The 22,864-nt window shown below is 32.3% G+C and overlaps 1 protein-coding gene across 2 annotated transcripts; it reads right to left on the bottom strand.

Moving 5' to 3' along the window:
- Window positions 1–4,300: 4,300 nt before the first annotated feature.
- On the bottom strand, window positions 4,301–21,542 carry LOC120169234 (40S ribosomal protein S12-2-like). 2 transcript variants are annotated; one of them, XM_039177432.1, is made up of 6 exons: window positions 21,477–21,542; window positions 21,260–21,293; window positions 20,463–20,754; window positions 20,245–20,310; window positions 19,620–19,703; window positions 4,301–4,313 (listed from the first exon to the last, which is right to left on the bottom strand). In XM_039177432.1, the coding sequence occupies exons 2-5, from the start codon at window positions 21,265–21,267 to the stop codon at window positions 19,650–19,652; spliced, it is 420 nt and encodes a 139-aa protein (XP_039033363.1). In that variant the 5' UTR covers window positions 21,268–21,293; window positions 21,477–21,542; the 3' UTR covers window positions 4,301–4,313; window positions 19,620–19,649. The 2 variants fall into 2 exon arrangements, with proteins under 2 accessions (XP_039033363.1, XP_039033362.1); XM_039177431.1 differs by lacking the exon at window positions 4,301–4,313 and having other exon boundaries at window positions 19,555–19,703; window positions 21,477–21,541.
- Window positions 21,543–22,864: the final 1,322 nt, after the last annotated feature.

Here is a 22,864-nt window from a genome sequence, read left to right as displayed (position 1 = left end):
AAAAATGATTCCACTATATATAAATGCACTAGAAAACCCTAAAAGAACACATTTGATATGAGGCTCATACATTTACAGATATATAACCAGAATTACAGTTACTTTGGGAAATGTAGTTGATGGAACAATGCATCTGGGTACACTGTAACTTTGATTTAACTAAAGAAAATTTCATGGAATGTTTTTGCCGTCCACAACTTTGAAACATAAAACAGATCAAATTCTCAAGTTGAGTAATTCACCTTGGTTTTTAATCGGACATATATGGCAATTATCGGTGTTTCTGGTGCAACATGTCTTCCGCCAATGCGAGGAATGCCGGTCCTTCTGGAGCATCAAATGAACAAAGGAGGCAAATAAAATAATATGAATTAGGGCAAAACGTTCTTGATATTAATGCAGTTGTTAAATTATAATTATCTAAAGCGTACATAAGTTTTCGCAGGAATTATTTGGATTCACCAAAATTTCTCAAGCTATATACTATCAATGTCTACCATATATCCCCATTCTTAACCTTCCTCTAACATAAAGGATTCTGAATCCCACTTTTTTACTTCTAGTATTCAACAACTGATTTTCGAGTCCACCTATTCAAGATTAGAATCTAATCATCCGACAATGGTTGTCTAAATCTCTATCCGTATTAGATTCTTTTTCATACTTTCAAATCTAGCTTAACATGTTCAAGAGATTGATAAACGACAATCACTAATGAATTGAATCGAACATATAAACCATTGACTAAGATGGTATAGTGAGGGATTCTATCATTGGTAATTATACTCTAAACACAACTTTCCAGAATCCTTTACATCTTAGTCAATGATATATACAGTCGATTCAAACCATTAGTGATTGTAATTTAAAGCATAAGTTTCATCTCATTCTAGCCTCCGTGCATACTGAAACTAAGATATACTAGCACTGAAATAACCTCAGACCACTGATTTCAATCATATTTGACTATAAAAAAGAATCTCTATCTTTTACTAGACAATTTCAATTGCTTGAAAACATAAGCCTCTTGTTTAAAAATATGATCTTGAAGATATTCATGAATGGCCAAATGAAAACCTCAAGATCTGCTCCAATATAAAGGGGCATATCTCAAGTTCAAGCCAAAGTCACATTGCATGCATGATCATAGATTACAGTGTGTTCCCTTCATTTGGACTCGCTAGGATCCATTGCTTCTCGGTTAGAAATATGCAGCCAATTCAAACTCAAAGATGGTATTATATACTATACATGCATCATGAATGTAAGCTTAACTGCAAAGGATTGCAAACCAAGAAATTGGCTTAAAATCAAAATTTGGACATACGGGATTGACTTCTTTGTCTGCAGTGAAGACCAATGTCTCTAGCAATCACATTAACTTTAAACATTATATATACGGGATTGACCAGGAAATTACAGCAGCAAACAAGGTAGTTTATATGCAAATAATTGCATGACATATTTACAATAAATATGAAAGTAGAGCAAAATCCAACGAATGAATGAAACCCTAACTTGCATCTGGAAATTTCCTGCAGCCATACGTTCAATGATGAAAGAAAAAAGAGAAGATTCGCAGAAGAATAAGAAGAAATATGATATTCGTATGTTTTTTTTGCAATCCCAGATACAGTTAAAAAGGTTCAGCAGATAATAAAATAAAAAATAAAACAACTATCAGAATTTAAAAAAAAAACCCAGAAACTATCATCTTCTATTTGATTTCTTGGACTCACATTCGAGGTCAAAATTCAAGCAATCACCAGCAGAAAACAACAAAGCAAAGAAACCCCAAAAACCAGAGCCCGATTTAGGGTAAGAAACTGAGAAATAGTTGTAATAATACCGTATTTACCATGCATGGTCTCCATGGAAACGAAGAAGGTTTTAAATAAAGGGAAAAACTCGAAGAAAACGAGAAGGGTTTTCTTTCGGATAAGAACAGTAAGCAGGCGTTCTATCTTCTAAGAAGCATTTCGTTCTCTCTTGTAAAAGAAAAAGGACCATCAAAAGTCACGCTTTCTTTCAAGTTTCATCGCTTCCATCAAAGAATTCTCGACATTTTAATCATTGAAATATTCCCAATAAAAAAAGAGCAGCAAAAAAAAGTACTGTTGAATGTTGATATGCTATAACGCCAGCAAAATTAGTAGATACCGATCAACTCCTTTGTGAGCTTTTATCAATTTGCAAACAGCCCACCACATTAATGAAAAATTGGGGATTTGGAAGTCTTGTTGATCAAACAAACGAAAGTGTTTGAAAGAAAAAAGGTTCTTAGATGATTTGTGATGACATGCATAAGAAGATGAAGAAGAACTGAGGGGAGCACAGCAAAGAGAAGAACTAGTTGACAGAAGAGAAGTGAGCAACCACGGGAGAAGGTATGCCTTTTGCATACAATTGCCTGCGATTGCTCTCTCTCTTCTGTCAGTCTCTCTTTGTTTGCTGCATGCCCCTCTTCTTCTTCACAACTGCCTTTGAACAAATTGCTAAAAATTCCTTTGAAACCAATCCTCAATACCTGGGAAAAAAGATTGAAAAGTATATATTAAACATACCCTTTTCAGATAGCTCCTTTTGTGTAGACTATATGGAGATCTGAAACCAATCTCATTTACCAATTTTAAGATGAGATAAAAAAGGGGAAGAAAGAGAGGGCTTTCCTTATAATCCAATGAATCACTCCCGCAAACACCCAAAAGCTTTTAATTACATCATTTATTCAGTTCAAAACCCTACTTCTTTATCTTATTAATTTCTCTGCAGTCTTCCCTTTCTCTTTATACTTTGCCCAGCCGCTGTATATAGCTATGCCAGTCGCTTTTGTATATTTCATCGCGCTTCTGCATGCCAAAAAGAGAAGGGCAAAGGACACAGACGGAAAATAATAATAATGTGGTAGTAGGTACAATTTTGATTTGAAAAACGTCCATTGAATTTTATCAACTAAATCATCTGTCCAATCACTACTCGACGCATAGTCCTATCACGCTCTCTACTTTTTTCTTTTCTTTTTCTCACTGCACCATATGTGTCGTTTTGTTAAATTGATAAGAAGTAATGGCGTTATTACATAGAAACCCAATAATTTTTTTTAAATACCTCCAAACCAGATTTGTTGAAAAATACGTCATACGACGAGCGTTAAGGCCTCGCTCGTGGATGCATTTTCAGAGGATATAATTTAATATTAGTATTTAAGATCTCATATTTTATATAACACAAGGTTTTTAAGATATTAAACAGTCCCGAGAAATTTATCGTGAGTGGTATTCAACGTTTCTAAAGAGAAAGATGTATATTACTTTTTGAATTAAATTTAATAATTTTATTTTTATTACATAATATTTAATAAAATAACATAACTTCTATGCTATATAAAATTTGAACATACTATTTTTATTACATAATATTTAGTATAATAACATAAAAAGTAGATTGTTATAAATATTTATAGTCAACATGATCTCTATGTACAACGTCACAAAAAAAAAACTTGCTTCATGGTTCCAAAAACACCAAAGTTGGTGGTATGAATTACGCCCATAGTTGGTAGGAAAATTGTAGGCTTCGATTTGTTTTGGAAATACAATGTAGTGACCATGCCACGACCTAAAATGTAAAAACGGATTCATCTTAGGATAAATAACTTGTAAATTTATTATTGTGAGATCGAGAGCTCTCACGATTCGAAGTCATTCATCCCTCAATTCACCCCCAGAACAAATTAGAATAAGGCCATAGTCATATATGACATTGATGTTACCTCTATCGATTGCTTGTTTCAAACAATGTAGGCCGAACTTTGAATTTATTCCACTAAAATAATTATACATGCATTCTCTATATAACGCTTCAGGATTATAAGCAGCAAGGCATCTTTCGTGAAACCTCTTCTCGAGTCAATATCACGGCATGATGCTACAGTTTTTTATCGAAATGCTATGAAAAATGTAATTCTGATCTGCAGCTTCATGAAAACTCTTGCAAGTCAACTGCGTGTTGACAAAATCAAAGATGGAGTTAAAAGCAACATGAAGAAGAATTTTTGTTAACACTTCTCTTGGGAACTCGACGTTATTAAAATACATTTTTTTAGTATTTTGCTTTGAAACAGGTTTAGGAAACCTTCCAAAATGGGCCCCTATTTATAACAGTCCTCGCGTTTCCCAGGACGCGAGGTATATTGAAATGGCACGACGCTTTAAATCGAATAATATCCAATGGTTCATATATGAACTCATGTTGCATAGGACACGAGATACGTTGAATTTGAATTGAATAAAATCCAATGTGACATAATTAACCTCCCTTGTTGCAAAACATGAGGTCTTAATTATAAAATATAATCATATTATTTAATGTTAAAAAAACTCAAAAAATCAATCATTGTAAAAAAATATAGAGTTATTATTTTACAAAATCCAGAAGCTAAAATGAGTTGATAGACATTTTGTTGAGTAATTTAGTTAAACAAAATATTTGTGAAAATATTCGAGGTTACAAACGTAGTATTGCAAGTTATATTTCAATTGAAACTGATATAGATATATATGAAAAATTGTTGGCGTGATACAATTTATGTAAATAACTTAATTGATGAGTACATTTTAATTTTAGCACACAACAAGAGAAGTAGATGTTGCATTCTATAATAAACGGATACCAACGTACTAGAGAAACGCAAAGGAAAACTTCATCTTCTTCCTTCGTACATTCGATACAGAACACAAAGAAAAAAGCTCAAAAGCGTTTCTTGAAGGGTGTTCGTTTGGACCTAAAACCTGGAGGAATAAGTTTCTCGACAGGCCCAAGTGGAAAACAATGCCACCATAAGAGGATGTCTTGTGTTATGTTCTTGGTACTGTCGATACAAAATGAATAGGAAAAAACACAACACTGTTTTAAGAAGTATGCAAAGGAAATCTAGATGCCAGCAAAAGAGGATATATTTTTAAAACTAGAAGTTTTTCGAGTAGAGATAAATCATTTATGAAGAAATAATAAAAAGGTTTCACAGAGATGGTTAAGTTTGGTGGAACAAGATGAATTTAAATATGCAAATATAATCTGAAATATCTACTACTGCCACGTCAGGAATATCTATGCAACTCGCGCTGTGACAAACGCAAGATCCATTTCATTTCACATGTCAAACTACCAAGTCAAATCAACTATTGCCACTTTAGGAATATCAGCGAAACTTGCGCTGTGCAAAACACGAGGTGTTTGCCATGTCAAGTCTGGAATATTACCTGCAGGCCACCCATGTCCCTTCCACATCTCATCAACAAGCTATTCTATTAAAAAAATGAGATTTTCATTCCAATCCGTATTTCAGCAAATATTGGTGAAGAAGTAAACTATAAACACAAAGTGAAGGTAAAGATAAGGAATTGATCAGTAGGCTCACTCGTAAGTTTATTTGACACTTCTTGATTATTACAAGTTTGAAAGCATTGACATTTTGCATATTGTGGTTCTCTTTGGAAATCATATATATTTCAAAACATGCTGAGGAGATGAACTGTTACTGGTTTGGTATACTATTATGGCAAAATGATGCGTGATGAATCTCTTGGCATCGTCTTTCAGTCATTACATACTATGATGATAACATTGCTAAAGAAATTAACTTATAAGAAATTGATGAAAGAAGTTAATAATGTTGTTCCACATGGTCATAGGAAAAATTTGAACCGTTGAAGTATCGACTACTGACTTCGTTAAAACCACTAACCTAATCAGTATACAACGTTAAGGATGATGGTGATGTGGACATGATGCTTGATTTCCACATGCAATATTCATTAGGAGGGCCACTTGAGCTGTATGTAAATTTCTCATATGATAATGATGTTACTGGTTTCCCAAATTGGAGACGGACTGATTTTGACTTCGATCCTAATGTTCATAGTTCGACAGTTAATATCCATAACGATATAAACTTATTAAGAGTTACTGTTTGGGGCAATGATGTAGGTACATCATCGTCTTCAATGCCAATGTATTCTTGCATCGCTAACTTGGACTTTGACCTGAATCTACCACCTTCAACGTACAATCCATACAATAGTGGCATGGGTCCATCATATCCTCAATAAGAAATAGGGTTCTAAGAACATGAAGCGTTTAACACATTTGATGATTTCTCAATATCTATGGGGAAATATTCTTGTACTGGTGTTGTCGACTTTGATCTTGGTAGTACGATTCGTGAGCGATCTCGTAATCGACGCACAGTTATTACTCATGTTATCCCAATAATCGACAACGCTGAACTATTTCGATTTGACAGGATAATTCTGATGAAGAATCATTAAGGGAGATCAACCCAAATAATGAAGAGGTAGGCCCTTTCAATGAAGAACCAGAGGATCTTAATATGCTAGAGGGAGCAAATAATGATGACTTTCCACATGCTACACCTCATTTTCTTATTATCAGTCACCATCCCACTTCACAACAGTTGAGATGGAACCTTTAAATGCTCTGGACTTTTCATAATTCACACAACTTGATCAATACAAAGAATATGGTGATGATGAGCTCTATGTTGGAATGACATTCATAACAAAAGAACTCGTTATGGTTGCCATTAAGAACTATAATATACTCCACTCAGTTACGTTGACTGTGAAAAATAGACGCAGACAAGTACATAGTTGAATGTGTCCACAATTCCGAATGATGTAATTGGAGGGTTCGTGTATCACGTTTGAAAATGATCTATAACCTAATAAAGTTAACAAAATATCATCAACCTCATGCTTGCACCGCCAGCAGGTTCACTCAGGATCATCCAAACTTAGATGTTCACGTGCTTTATGATGCCTTCATACCACTGATTTAAGTAAATGCACGTGTAACAGTTCTAGTTGTATTATTGTAATCACATCTCAATACAACTACACAGTTAACTACCATAAAGCATGGTATGCTAGGTATCATACTTAACAAAAATTGTATGGCTAATGGGAAGAATCGTACAAAGAGTTACGACCATGGCTGAAATTGATGAAGAAACACATATCGAGCATGATTGTCAAATTGAAAACTATGCTGACGTACAAAAATGATCGTGTTGTAAAAGGTGCGTGCTAATTTTATAGGTTTTTTTTGGACATTTTCGCAATGTGTTAATGTATTTCGGCACTACAAGCTGATGGTTCAAATCGACGACACTTGGTTGTATGATAGATACACACAAATAATGTTGGTTGTAGTGGAATAGGAAAACAATTGAAAAATAATTTATTGGGTTCGATGAAGCTCAGTCGATCAACCGAAAAGTGCCATGAGGGGGTGAATTGGCTTTTTGAAATTTAGAGAGTAAGGAGTATAAAGATATGAAAATTTACACAATGATTTATAGTGGTTTAACTCCCTTAATGAAGTCTATATCCACTACCTAAACTCACCGCTTAGGATTTTCAAACAAATCCACTAATTTGTTCTTTATTTTTTAATGATAAAGAGATAACCTTTATAACTCCATAGCTTTTGAAAGGATTAGCTAGAACCAAAACCCATTTACAAAGAAAAAGAATTGTAAATAAGAAAACCTCAAAAAATGATGGTTTTTACAAATTAAAGCTCATAAAAACACAAATATTTACAAGAGAAAGAGAAATAAAGAATAAAAAGCTTTTCTCTTGTGTTTGATTGCTTGGATATGTGTTGCTCACCTGCATCAAGTGTCTTGAACTTGTTTTTATATGTTGGAATGAGTTACTAGCCATTTGGGAAGGTTTAAAGCCATTGGAAGACTTTCTGCACTCAGAGTTTCGAAACTTTTCGAAAGAGTCGTTAGAAAAATATGACCGTCAGAGTCAAAGTATCAAAACTTTAGGGAAGGTTTCTGTAACACCCCAACCCGTATCCGACTCGAATACGAGTCTGAGATGTTACTTTAACTTTTCAAATCATTTACTTTACAATATAACTGAAAATTCAAATTCACATTTAAAACAAAACTGAATAATTTACATTAAATACATACATATGATTTCACAAAACTGATCAGAGCATATCCAATTTAAATCTTTAATTACATGCCAACTAAAAATCAGTATTACAAAATACATATGATTTAATTATTTTCTGATCTGATCTTTGGAAATGAGAAGCTGACCTGACTTGCATATCTTTGCTCCTTTTTCTTCTTGGAACCTACGTGTGAAACATTCACACGCTAAGTCGTTGACTTAGTGAGGCATATAAAACATATAATAGAAAGCTTAAATACATAACAAAATCAGAACATGTCATACAATAATATAATACCTAAAACTATAGATCGTTTCATATAACAAAATGCATATACGTACATATACCATCATGATCAATATTAACATCATTATCATTATCTCTGTCATTAACATTAATCCATTTAAACATATAATCTGGTATTTAATCTCTGTAAAACAAGATATAATATAGAAATCATAACACATTTCACAAAGCAATACATATAGCATAACATATAGTTTATTTATGTTATTTCTTTTAATAGCCCATGGTACACTTCTGAGAACTAACGATATGCGAGTGCATTGATGTTGTGCACAAATACTGTCACCACAGCTCGTATAAAATGCATCAAAGTGCCACATAGAATAACATATTACACATAACTCATGTATCATAATGCATATAACACTTAGACATATAATTGTATTCATGGACTCATGCAATGGAAACATTGGAAATAGACTCATTGAAAGTCTAATTTCCATAAAACATCATATACGTATTAGTATGCACTCACCTTAGCCTCATTTAAAGACTTAGCCAAAGTTAAGCACTTAACACCTTAGATCGGTCTTACAACTTTGAATTGTCTGGAACTTGCTTTCGATCAATATCTATACCAATATACGATCTAAATAAATATCGGAATTCATCATACTATAAATCAATGACTAATAACTTGAGTAAAACAAAGTACTTAATTCATAATTTCCATATGAATAGTATCGATACCTAAGGTATAGTACCGATACTTCCGTATCGTGGTATCGATACTACATTTCAGTATCGATATCCTTATAACATTATGGAAATCGACCCTTAAAATGGTACCGATACTTAAACATTGGTATCGATACCCATGGTACTAGTAATACTATTCCAGTATCGATACTCTATGAAGGATTTATCCACTTTTTCCTTCTGGTATCGATACTGTTCATTCACTATCGATTCCTAACCCAAATCATCACCTATATTTACTTTGGAGTATCGGTACTATTCATCCAATACCGATACCCCTTGCCCAGAATTCATATTTTCCCTTTCGAAATTCTACCAAAACCAACCATAACCCTTACTTCTAACTCCTTGCAAACCTTTAAACTATAACATACTTATTACAACTAACTTACTACACTTTAACATCCAAAATTCCTATAGAACACTTAGAACTAAAAATCATATCAATTATTCAACATGTTCTAAATCCATTTCTATTACTTCTAACTTCTTACTTAGACCCTTTACAAGTTAAATTTCACTTCAAAATTTATTTACTAACTATTTCTTAACAATTCACTTTAAAAACCCTTATATTAAATCTCTTGTAATTTATAAATCCTTTAGTTTCTACTTCTCTTAGTTTCCTTAAGCTTTCTTAACACTCCAAGAATCAAAACCAAATTTAAAATGAAAGGCATAATCAACTTGAGACCAACTTACCTTACTCATGGAGTCACGAGAAGATAAGAAGAAAAGAAGAAAAGAGCTAAATCAATTCTCCAGATTTTTCTTTTACCCTTTCTTTCTTTCTCCACGTGTATAAATAATACCAAAGAATGAATTTTTAATTCATTCCCTTACTAAATAACCATTATGCCCTTTCCATTTCTAAACTTTTCTATTATATCCAACACCAAAATACTCTAATTAAGTCTCTGAACTTTTCAAGTTTTTTGAAATTAATCACAAAGTTTCAAAAATTTATATTTTAGTCATATCCCGATTTTTTGGGATGTTACAGTTTCGAAACTCTTGAAAAGTATTGAAACTTTTTAGAAAACTGTCTTGGAAAGTTTCAAAACTCTTGTAGAAGTTTCGAAACTTCTGGTAAAAAATACTCATTTTAAGGTTTTGATTGGACTTTGAATTATTTTTGAAAACTTTGAATAGATTCAATTTAGTCCAAAATTTTCCCCTTATTTGTTATATCAAAATATTAGTTCTACAATCTCTCTATTTTTTATATAACAAAACTTTTGAAAAATAGTTTTTGACAAAAAGCTCACCCTTATTAAAACATTTAATGAAAAAGAGAATTATTAGAAAAATATTAAAGCTCCCCATTTTTCATTCTTGAAATTGAATTTTTCAAACCTATACTTCTCTCCTTTTTTATTATATAAAAAATAATTCAAACTTTAAGGTACAAAATAACAATGGAGAGTAAGTAGAAATTTTAATATTAAAACTATTTGAAATATCGGAAGCTCCCCCTCATACAATTGTATTCCAAATAAAAATTTAACTTTAAAAGCTTAACACTTAAAAGACATTGAATTTCAACAAAGATAAACAAACATGTTAGTAGCACATGGAATTCAATCTATCCAAGTCTAATATATTTTATACAATACCAATTTTTATATTTAGTGCATGTGCATACAACTATACAAAAATGTTATGTATTTAAAAAATTGATATCAATTGTTAGAGATATATCATTTGCAATAAATCACATGCATAAACATTTAAATTAAGGTCAAAAATTAAAATTTGTAAAAACAAAACATTAAAACCAATCTTGACCAAAATTCATTATGATGAACAAACATTCACGAAAAATCATTAAAACTTTAGAAAATATCACAATTCTTTTTAATATTCATGAGATAAAAAACATAAAATCATTTAAAATAAAAATTCATGCATGCTTAAACCAAATGAGCAACCAATTATTCAAGATAATCAAAATAAGCTTAGAGGTTACCCATTCCATATCAAGTGTGGCTAGAGCATTTGAATATCTTCACTTTCATCATCATTGCTCTTACACAACTACAAGAGACATTCAATTGGATTTTGGTATCCAAATTGCTTTTGATCACTGGACGTTAGTTTCAATGCCCCTTGTTCCCTTTGGAACTCATACTTGTCTAATTTTAAAACGTTTTCCTTTCTTTAAAGGGCAAGCATGTTCCAAATGACTATGAAAATGACAATGCAAACATTTTGTCAATTTTAAACATGAGTTGTTTTTAGAAATTAATTCTTTTTTTTGTTAAGCTTTCAAGCTTAAATTTCCAATCAAGATTTTCTTTTTCTAAATAATTTTTAAAAGTTTTATTTTGTTTTTCTAAATCAACTTTTCTTTCAAAATCAAATCATTTTCAACTTTAAAATTTGAAATTAATTTCTTATATTTGGAATTCATGGTTTCAAATTCCAAATACAACTCATCATAGACATCTTGTAACTTTTTAAATGAATAAGAATTTGAATTAAAAGAGTTAGAAGTTACCATTGAATCTTTTTTAATGGCCATGACACATAGGTTGGCTAATCACTCCAAGCTGCCACAAATTCCTTCTTTTTGCTTGATCCCTTCTTCTTTAGAAGATGATTCATACTTGACATGTCCCATCCTTAGGCACTCAAATCTTATAGGGGGACCTTTTTTCTTGCTCGATTAATGCTTCTTGTCTTTTTTGGATGTCATGAATCATTTAAATTTCTTGAAGAACTTGACCATTTCTTATTCTTCATCCTCTTTTTCACTTGAGGTGCTTTCATCTTGAGTGAGGATTCAAGGCAACACTTTTTCTTTATTTTCTTGTTTATTATCTTCTTCTTGTTCTTTCTTATTTTCCATCAACTCATAAGTGAGGGAGCCAATAAGTTCAATAAGTGATAGAGTTTTTAAGTTATTTGCTCCAATAATCACCGTCTTCTTCGATTACCAATATTTTGAAATAAAATATATCATATTCCTAACAAGTTTCTCGTTAGGGATGATCTCTCCATATCCATTGAGACCATTGACAATCACAAAAAATATATCCGTCATAGCTTTGATGTCTTTATTTGTTTCATCTTGAAATTCTCGTAGCTATGATTGAGAAGATCGATTTTCGTTTCACTCACTTCATCAATTCCTTCATGAGTGACTTAGAGTTTGTCCCATATCTACTTGGAATTTGAACAAGAGGAGACTCTTCCATATTCATTTAGGCTTAATGTACAAACAAAATGTGCATGTCCTTAGCATTGAGTTAGAATCCATTCTTCTCTCTTTCACTCCGTTCGCCCATAGCTCTAGTTGTAGTAACCAAAACCCATTTACAAAGAAAAAAATTATAAACAAGAAAACCTCTAAAAAAGAAGGTGTTTACAAATTAAAGCCCACAAAAACATAAATATTTACAATAGAAAGAGAAATAAAGAATAAAAAGCTTTTATCTTGTGTTTGATTGCTTGGATAGATGTTGTTCACATTTTTCAAGTATCTTGAACTTGTTTTTATATGTTGGAATAAGTTATTAGCCGTTTCCAACCGTTTGGGAAGGTTTGGAGCCATTGGAAAACTTTCTACACACAAAGTTTTGAAACTCTGGGAAAGTTTCGAAACACTTCAAAAGAGTCGTTGGAAAAATATGACCGTTGAAGCCAAAGTATTGAAACTTTAGAGAAAATTTTGAAACTCTTGAGATAGTTTCGAAACTCTTGAAAAGTATCAAAACTTTTTGGGAAACTGTCTTGGAAAGTTTCGAAACTCTTGTAGAAGTTTCGAAACTTCTGGTCAAAATACTCATTTTAAGGTTTTGATTAGACTTTGAATTATTTTTGAAAACTTTGAATAAATTCAATTTAGTCCAAAAACATTTTGCCCTTATTTTTTTATAATAAAATATTAGTTCTACATAATTCCCATTGTGTTCGTAATAATCGAGAAGAAATATATAAACTCATGAGAATTCTTCTTTAAGTACTTGTACAGATATGTTCTATCACATGTTTTGTGTGAGCGTCCTGGTGGGATAAGTATTATTTATGATAGAGGCGTTGAGATCAAATACGCAATCGAGCATATGAGACCGTCTTGAATGCCTCCCTATATTTATCACTAGTATTGTTTACGTTATATTGCTACAAATTATTTACAAAAGTTTTGGAACGAAGATGAACGTGTAATGGTGCTTCACATTGGTACGTCTTTCATTTTTTTGGATTTAAATATCTTCTCATTTATTATTTATAATTAATTGTTGCATTTTTAATGGGTAAGCCACTCACATTTTACACACGAGATTAACGAGCAATTTGAAGAATTGCGACATAGGAATTAAGAAGGCTACAACTACCTTGCTAAAATCCCGATGGAGAAATGGTTTCGATCATCTGATGCGGGCAGATGATATGGTCACATGACAATAAATTTAGCTGAGGCAATCAATTTATCACTGAGGTAAGTGTGACATTTGCCTATCATTTCCATTGTCAAAGTGACATATCATCAGTTGATAACCCTGTTTGCAACCTTGGAAAGGCAACCAGTTGATTGGATTGCAAACCTTTCTGTAACACTCAAACGCGATGAGTCTGAAATATGTATCTCACGAACAAAATAAATTTTGTGTTTTGGAATATTCCAAGTCATTCGAAGGCATACAACATAACTCATACGTTGTTAATCTACGTGACAAAACATGTGACTGAAGAATATTCCAAACATTCAAATACGTGTATGCACACATCATTTCCGATTGTTCTTCTGTAAGGATTGACTACATGCAATTCATTGATATCGGGTACTTACGAGAAATCATATTCAATGTGTATCAGTATGAGTTTTCTCTTATTAGAAACAAAAGGGATCCGGATGCGGTTTATGATGAACCTACAATACAACCATATATTGTGCTACAACTCTAAAATTAGTCGTCTATGCTCAACGAGGATTTAATTCAATGAGGATTTAGTCGACCATTGAGAAAGAACCGAACAGCCGAAGCTAGGTAGTATTTGTAGGAATCTCGGACACTCAAAAAACAAATGTCCTAATCAATCACACTCTCATATCGATTAGTTTTTTTAAAAGAACACATTTTTATGTTTTAAATATATAATTATTGCGTGTGTGGTGTACTATTCTATGACACACAAATAAGTGCAAATATAAATAATCAAACAAGTAATATAGTAGTGAGTGACTATTGTCATCACAGGGATTGGAGGGATTTCCAAGTTAAGTTACTACACTAAAACTAAAGACAATAAAATATAAAATGATATAAACAAAGTGATGTGAATAATGTGGAAAGTAATGATATGGGTGAAATACTAAGACAAACAGTAAAGTAAATCATGCTATGTCAAAATTGAGTTGAGAAATGAGAGTACAAGATAAGACAACGATACGACCTTACATGTGTGGAACTCTTAAGATGGATAAATGGATGGGTCTATCTTGGAATCATATGTTTTGTCTTCAATGAATACTTAACATTTTATAATTAATACGATGCTCGAAAAAGTTTTCTAAGTTGTTTCTAGCTATCTCTAGTAAGAAACCTAATAGTAAAAATACTACAACAATATATTTCAGTGTAAACCCTATCAAGACACTATCGATTAAGCCCTACTCTTTTTAGTCGTAGAAACCCTTTCCTTATTTTTAAGGTAAGTTTGGGTTTTGCTTACTAGTTCAACCTCATTTTTCACATAGATATAACCTTAACTCTCTCGATATCAAGTATCAAACATAGATAAAGGCTATCTCTCGAAAGCTTTTACAAATCTAAGCAACAAAACAATGAACAAAACATGTATATAAATTGGAAATGTTGAATCATTAATTAAACACAAAACATATTCATCCAAGATAAACCCTAGCCAACTTAATTTAATTCATTGTTGGGTAATTAACATCCATAATAATCCATTTAATATAACCCATATCCAAAAAACGATGAAAAAAAGTAAAGAACAACTAAGGGATGAAGAAAACTCCCAATACAAGAGTTACTGTAGACTACCCTGAACCACCCAAGTGTCGTTGATTCTCTCACAGGCTAGTAAACTTTATCCCCTTGGAGCTCCAACAATGGAAGTCACTACAATGAAGAAGAAAAGAAAGAAAAGTGGATGCCTCTCACATTTCTCTCTTATCTCATAAAACCCCTTCTTTTTATCCCCTCATAAATATGGTGTCTTTTTCTTTATAAATTAAGACCTCCCAAGGTTAAGTGCCCTAATTCCTTTTGTACCGTAAGAGAATATTCACATTTGTAGGATGAACAGCTGGTAGAGGGCATTCACGTATTACAGTTAGCAGCAACAATAAAATATCTTCATATTTTTGTCATTTTCTGCGCCCAGAAATTATGTCCAGACTGTTGCAACAAATTTTCCACCCAGGAATGTTATCCAGAATGCTGCGACATTTTCTATTTCACCTTCAGTTTTCTTCACCTGCACAAATTACCACCAAAACACTACTTTTCTCTCATCAAAGCATAGTTTATAAGATAATTAAAGACCAGCGAGCAAACTACACCATAAAAATGATAAATACAACTAAATGCATTTAAATGATCTTTTAAACAACCAATAACCTAAGTAAAAAGACACGAATTATAGCCTTTTTACAGGGTTATCAAACCTATAAACTTGAGATATTGATTGTCCTCAAGCAATAAATAGTAATCAACAAAAGATATGTTATGGCAAAGTTCAATCCAAGGCAGTTGTAAGGTATAGAATTCAGCCCTCAGAAACAATTGGCTTAAACATGCTAGATAAATTAAGAATTCAAGAACTTTTCCCTAGAAAAATATTCTCCACATGTGTGTGCTTGATTATATCCAATCTATGTTTAACAAATTTAGAACAATTCTAAGCAAGTTCTCTATTTTGCATTAGCATTTATTCAACCTTTAAGCACAAATTTACTCATATTTCCTTAAAATTCAAAAAAAAAAATCACTGTTATGAGGAGAGTTAACCTATCGCAATTACTTTCCTAGACTTAAAAATGAAGTGGAGTAAACACCTCATTCCCTAGCCTATTGAGTAAAGTCATCCCATGACTAATTTCATTCACTCATATACTATATGTGCCATTTACTCAAGGGAGTTTCCAAGCAATGTCATAGCAAAGATGAGTGTTCCTCTACAGTCATGTCGAAGCATTTATTCATAATTCAACACATTTTATATGCACAAGGGAGTTTAATTTAGCCTTTCAATATATCATTTATCATTTAAGTTCATTAACATCAAGTTATACTAAGGCATGCAAGAGTTCTTTTATAAAAAGTTTCTAATTTCCTTAAGCATAGAAAACATACAATTGTGTATCAAATATTCACAATGAATCAAATCCTAAAGTTGGTTCTATTAATCTTAACAGTCATGTACATTCAATCACATCCATAAAAAAATTAATCATCATTGGGCATCATTAAATTATTCCAGAAACTACCTTAAAAATAACAAATGTTATAGCAAAGTTCTGTTAATGACTATCAATGCAAATGCCTAATTATGAAAACTATCTCAAAACCTTGTTGCATGTGCGATGTATTATGCTATGGCATGCAAACATGTGCAAGCATACACAATCGAATAAGTAATATAGTGATGATTGAGTATCGTCTCCACAGAGATTGAATGGTTTTCGAGTTAGTTTAATGCACTTGAACTATAAACAAATATGTATATATAATGGTATGAACAAGGTGATGAGAATGTTGTAGCAAAGTATTGAAGTGTGATGAGTGTAAAATGATATGGAAAAATTGAGTTGAGAAATGGGAGTACGAGATAAGACAATAAAACACCTCACACATGTGGAACTCTTAAGAAGGATAAATGACTGGGTCTATCTTGGAATCCTATGTTTTGTCCTCAATGAATGCCTAACATTTTTCAATTAATACGATGTTTGACAGAGTTTTCTAAGTTGTTTATAGGCTATCTCTAGTAAGAAACCTGATAGTGAAAATGATACATCAATACCTCTCAGAATAAACCCTAGCAAGACACTATCGATTAAACCTTACTCCTTTTAGTAGTTAAAACCCTTTTCTTATCTTTAAGGCGAGTTTGGGTTTTACTTCCTAGCTCAACCCCATTATTCACGTAGATCTAACCTTAACTCTCTCGATATCAAGCATCAAACATAAATAAAGGCTATCTCTCCAAAAGCTTTTACAAATATAAGAAATAAAACAGTGCACAAAGCATGTATATAAACTGGAAATGTTGAAACATTAATTAAAACACAAAACATATTCTTCCAAGATAAACCCTAGCCAACATAAGTTAGTCCATGGTTGGTTAATTAACATCCATAATCATCCATTTAATACAACCATATCCAGCAAAAGATGAAGAAAATAAAGAACAACTATAGGAGGAAGAAAACTCCCAAGCCAAGATTCATTGTGGACTGCCGTGAACCACCGAAGTGTCACTGTTTCTCTCAAAGGCCAACAAGCTTTATCCCTTTAGAGCTCCAACAATAAAGGTCACTACAATGAAGAAGAAAAGAAAGAAGAGTGGTTGTCTCTCACCCTTTTCTTTCTTATCTCATAAAACCCCTTCTTTTTCTCCCCTCATAAATGTGGTCTTTTTTTTTGATATAGTGAGGGCTCATAGGGTTGAGTGTCCTAATTCCTTTTGTATCCTAAGGAATATTCCCTTCACATGTGTGGGCTGGACAGTTGGTAAAGGGCATTCACGTGTCACAACTTGCAACAACAATAAAATATCTTCATATTTTTTTCATTTTCTGCTCCCAAAAATGCTGTCCAGAATGTTGCAACAATTTTTTCACCCATGAATGCTATCCAGAATGCTGCAACGTTTTCCAATTTTTCTCCAGTTTTTTTCACCTGCATAAATTACCACCATACTACATTTCTCCCATCAAAGCATCATTTATAAGATAATTAAAGACGAACAAGCAAACTACACCACAAGTATGATAAATGCAACTAAATGAGACTAAATGCACATAAATGAGCTTTTAAACAACCAATAACCTAAGTAAAAAAAACACGAATTATAGCCTTTTTATGGGGTTATCAATAATCCGATCAAATATAATGTTAAAATTTGTTTAAGTTATTAATTAAGCTTCAATGATTAGTTTGTTTAAGTTATCATTCAACAATATGATTTTCACCCTACCCCGCACATGCCTATCAAGCTATGTTAGCATCTTCTTCGTGTAAAAACCAAGTTTTAGAACCATTTTGAACACGAGTTTTGCCCCGATTATAATGTCTCGTATGTGCCGATATTACTCTCAATTGAAAGATAAGTTACAATACTACACCTCTACTCTTATACATTATGCAATTTTTCAGATTAAATACAAAAAAACCCTCGAATATGCCTACCAAACCATTTTAGCACTTTCTTCATGAACAAAACAAGCTTTAGAACCATTTTCAACGCGATTTTTAACTCACTTAAAATATCTCGTATGTCTCGATATTGGCATCAACAGAAAGATAAATTCGAATACTACGCCTTTAATCTTATAAATTATGAAAAATTTGAGATTAAATACCTGAACTTGCCCCCGAACATGCCTATAAGCTCATATGATTTGGGCTGGAAAGTAATACATGCCTTGCTCTTTGGAAAACGTGAGGTACGTTGAATATCAGTCTCGATAAATTTCTCGTGAAAGTTCAATATCTCGAGAACATCGCGTTACGCAGAACACGAGATATTAAATACCAATATTAAATTACGTCATCTGAAAAGTATGTCCACATTGGACGTACCTCATGCCTTGTAGAAAGCGAAGCCTTAATGCGCGTTTCGATGTGACTATCAGACTCATCTTAAAACTACTATGACAATGGATTACTCTGTTAGCTCCTATCCTAATAAAGTTTAGGGTAAATTATGTATATAATACTTAAATTATTAATTTTATTTCATTTTAATATCAATTTTTTTTATTTTTTCAAAATCATACTTAAAAGTTAGTTTTAATTTCATTTAATACATGCCATTAAAATTTTTAACTTTTTTTTTTCATTTTAATATTCCATTCAAAATTTAACATTAAAAAACTAAAAATTTAAGTACTAAATTAAAAGAAAATTGATAATTTAAGTACCAAATACATTAAAATTTTAACAATGAAATAATAAAATAAAATAAAAACTAAACGTTCAATAAAATTTAAAATAAATTAAAAATTTAAGTACTACATACGTAGTTTATCCTAAAGTTTATGGCGTCGTGATAAGCATCGTCGGAAGTAGAGTTGGTAGTTCTCTGGAAATTGTCAAAGCTGCACTTGAAGCATGATGGCATTGTTGCTTTGTTTTATTTTACTACCATTTTCTTTTTTGTAATGAAAATCCATTTTTTCTAATAAAAATACTATAACTTTATCGATTTAAATGAGATAATACTTTAAGCCACGTCAGCATCTTATGGAATCCACGTAAGCACACAAACATAAAATGGTTTTCCCCCCAAAAAAAACCTAAAAGCAATTCAACTGGAAAGGAAAAGGAAAGTAGTTCAGAGCATTGCAACAGCTTAGAGAAAAGAAAATATTTTTTGATTACGATAAAAATAATAAAACGCCAAAAAGAACTCAAGCAGACATCTACCAAAGGAAACAATCCCCCAACCGCTTAATCCTTGTGCTGCTGAACAACTTCAACGGCCTCGTGTTGCTCACCATAATCCTGCAGGAAAGAACCAGGACTATCATAAATACCTAAGCATGGTTAAACAAATAGGATAAACTACGGATTTAGTACTTAAACTATCAATTTTGATCCGTTTAGTACCTAAACTTTCAACATTTTCAAAATCATACCTAACATTCAGATTTTGTTTCATTTTAATACCCCACTGTTAAAAACTCAATACGTTTAATACCTAAATTATCAGTTTTAGTCTATTTCAGCACCTAAACTTTCAATTTTCAAAATTTAACGTTAAATTTTAAAAAAGAGTACTAAAATGAAACAAAAACTAAGCTTTAAGTATAGTTTGAAAAAATTGAAAGTTTGGGTTCTAAAACAGACCAAAATTGAAAGTTTAGGTACTAAAACAAACCAAAATTGATAGTTTAGGTACTAAACCTTAATTTACCCTAAATAATATTGCCAGACTATATAACTTACCCAAGGTGAAAAATATAACAAAACAGAACAAAATGGGATTGACTAAACAATATAGTGCAGATAAACAGAATGTATTTCCATGCAAATATGTCCATACCTTGACAACTACGCAAGAGCAGCCAACTACCTTCCTTGCTTTGCCCTCGGAATCTATCTTGCACAACTGCATCCAGATATGAAGCGCAATTGGCATTAAGAACAAAAGTAATCTCATTCATTTTGACAGGCATAGTTTGTAGCAATATTCACAAATGACCAATGTGGTCAAATTGAGCAAGTTAAAGACAAATTGATAGGCATGGAAATTTTACTTACACCAGCCCACTCGCCCAGAGTTTTTGAACTAGGCGCACGTAGCACTTTAACATTATGGTCTGCACAGAGTGCCTTGACCAGTTTAACATAATCTGGCTGGTCACAGTCCTCGGCCAAAACACAAAGATGTGCATTGTGCTTTTCAATTGCTTTGGCAGCTTCATGCAAACCACGTGCAAGCCCACCATGTGCTTGCGACTTCCTTATCACAAGGGGCAAAGCCGAGTTGATATCCATTGGCTCTCCAATGGCAGCTGCAACCTCAGATGGGACAGCAACTGCAACTTCTTCTCTGCGAATTCATCAGCCAAGAGTACATCATAAATACATGAAAGAATAAAACCCAAATCTAATAATGATGAGATCTCCCAAAAGGAACACATAAAGCCCTCAGACAAGAGGAAATGATGGACTTTGAGAAAGTTATTGCCAAAATCATACCCTAATTACACATGACCTCAAAATCGACATAATTTCTGCAACTACTTGATGAACAAAGACATGAACCGCATGGTCTAAAATAAAACATTAACTAAGCTTATTATTTTCCACCAAATCATCTAAAAATAAAACACAATGCAACCCTTTCAGCACACAAAGATACAATAGCACATTATTCCACACTAAAGCAACTTAAACCCGACGTATATATATATAGGGAGAAAACGCAAACAGCTTGTCGTGATATTGTGTACGGAGATGTTAAAACAAACTCATCATACGAATCACTTTTAAAGACATGAATCTAACATTCAATTAATATGACCTTGACATTTATATAGGAAGATGTCACTTACCCGGACATTTTTGGGCTGAAATTGGGATAACTTTCTGATGAAAGGAAGTAAAAAAGAGAATCAAAACAAATCCAGCTTAGCAGACCTATTTAGCTAAAATAAAGCTGAAAACTAAACAAAATGAATGTTTCGTTCCTCAGTAAAATAAAATCAAATGAAGAAAAACAATAGAATAAATTGGTATGAAGAAGATTAAGATCCAAGAGAAGATGTTAACCTTGAGAGTGAAGAAAATGAAAAGCAGCTAGGGCTATTCCCCTTCGGCTGGGTGGCGGAGGAATGTCGAGGGTTTTACCGAAGTCGTGAGATTTATAACGCAGCCCTAATTTCTTAATCTTTGATGGGCCGTGGACTGATTTCCTCATCTCTTCTCTTTGGACTGGACTTGCGTTTTTCTTTTTGCTAAATTTGTGATTCGTTACTTTATTTTTAAGTTTTATTCGCAATTTAACCTCCTAAATTATATCCATTTCAATACTTTAGTTTCAAAAAGGTTTTTGAATCGTCTCAATATTTAAACTATAATTTAATCCTAATTTATTAATCTTATGTATGTTTACTTATATAATAAATAATAGTATCTATCATATCTTATCGACTAACATTCAAAAGTAGATGATAACAAAAATCAAAATATTGATACCTCAAAATATCTATCTAAAATGTTCTAAAATTTTAATCAAATTATCTCAAATTTAAAAACATTTAAGTATTTTTAATAAACCCTTCAAAGTTTTACATTCTTTTATTAAACCCCCCAAAAGAAATTTAATTAAACTCCCATATTTTAAAATATCTCATTAAAATACAGCACTGCAAATATGATTTGCTTTTACTTCGTTTAAGAAGATCTGATAATTATGGAAATCGGTATAAGCGACGTGATATTTGGGCATTTGAGTCGTATTATCTTAGCAAAAATGGAATAAAGAACAAAGAAAATAAGCTCCCATGGTAGTGCTCAAAGGGACGGCATTACTAGTGTATATATTTAAACCCAATATAGGTCATGACTACAGCAATGAATCTGACCAATACCTTTCAGTGGCAAACATTGACCCTTGAGCAAAGCTTGCTGCACCCCATTTTTCTAATTACTATTGAAATATCAGTCCAATAGTACTTGCAAATGGCTTCCAATGTTTAGCTTATGACAAGTAGTGTAACGCCCCGAACCCCGGGCTAGTAATTCAGGTCAACTCGAGATCCGTAAATCAAGCCCTATAGACCCAATAAAATAGTTTGGACCAGATTCTGAAAATTAAAATAGAGGGACTAATTTTCTAATTAGTAAGAATAGGAGAAGAAGAACAAAATACAGCACTTCGTTCTTTGATAATTCTCTGATGCGACGGTGAGAAATGAAATCAAAAAAACAAAAACCATGCATTTGTAAATACCCTATATCATTGCATCATACATACAAAACTCTGTTAAACTAATATTGCATCAACCCTTCACTTTTCTCAGTACTTGCCCGAGAAATATCTGGACATATGCACGGGGATGCTTTAAAATAATAGAACATGTAAGCATTGGATGCATCTACCACAACGGAATAAAAGAAACACAGCTACTAACACGTAAAGAAAACTATAAGCATCA

Source organism: Hibiscus syriacus, unplaced genomic scaffold (assembly GCF_006381635.1).
Source record: "Hibiscus syriacus cultivar Baekdansim isolate YM2019G1 unplaced genomic scaffold, ASM638163v2 tig00111758_pilon, whole genome shotgun sequence".
NCBI lineage: Eukaryota > Viridiplantae > Streptophyta > Magnoliopsida > Malvales > Malvaceae > Hibiscus > Hibiscus syriacus.
The sequence above is the reverse complement of the archived record's forward strand: the minus strand, read 5'-3'. Positions and strand labels throughout refer to the sequence as shown.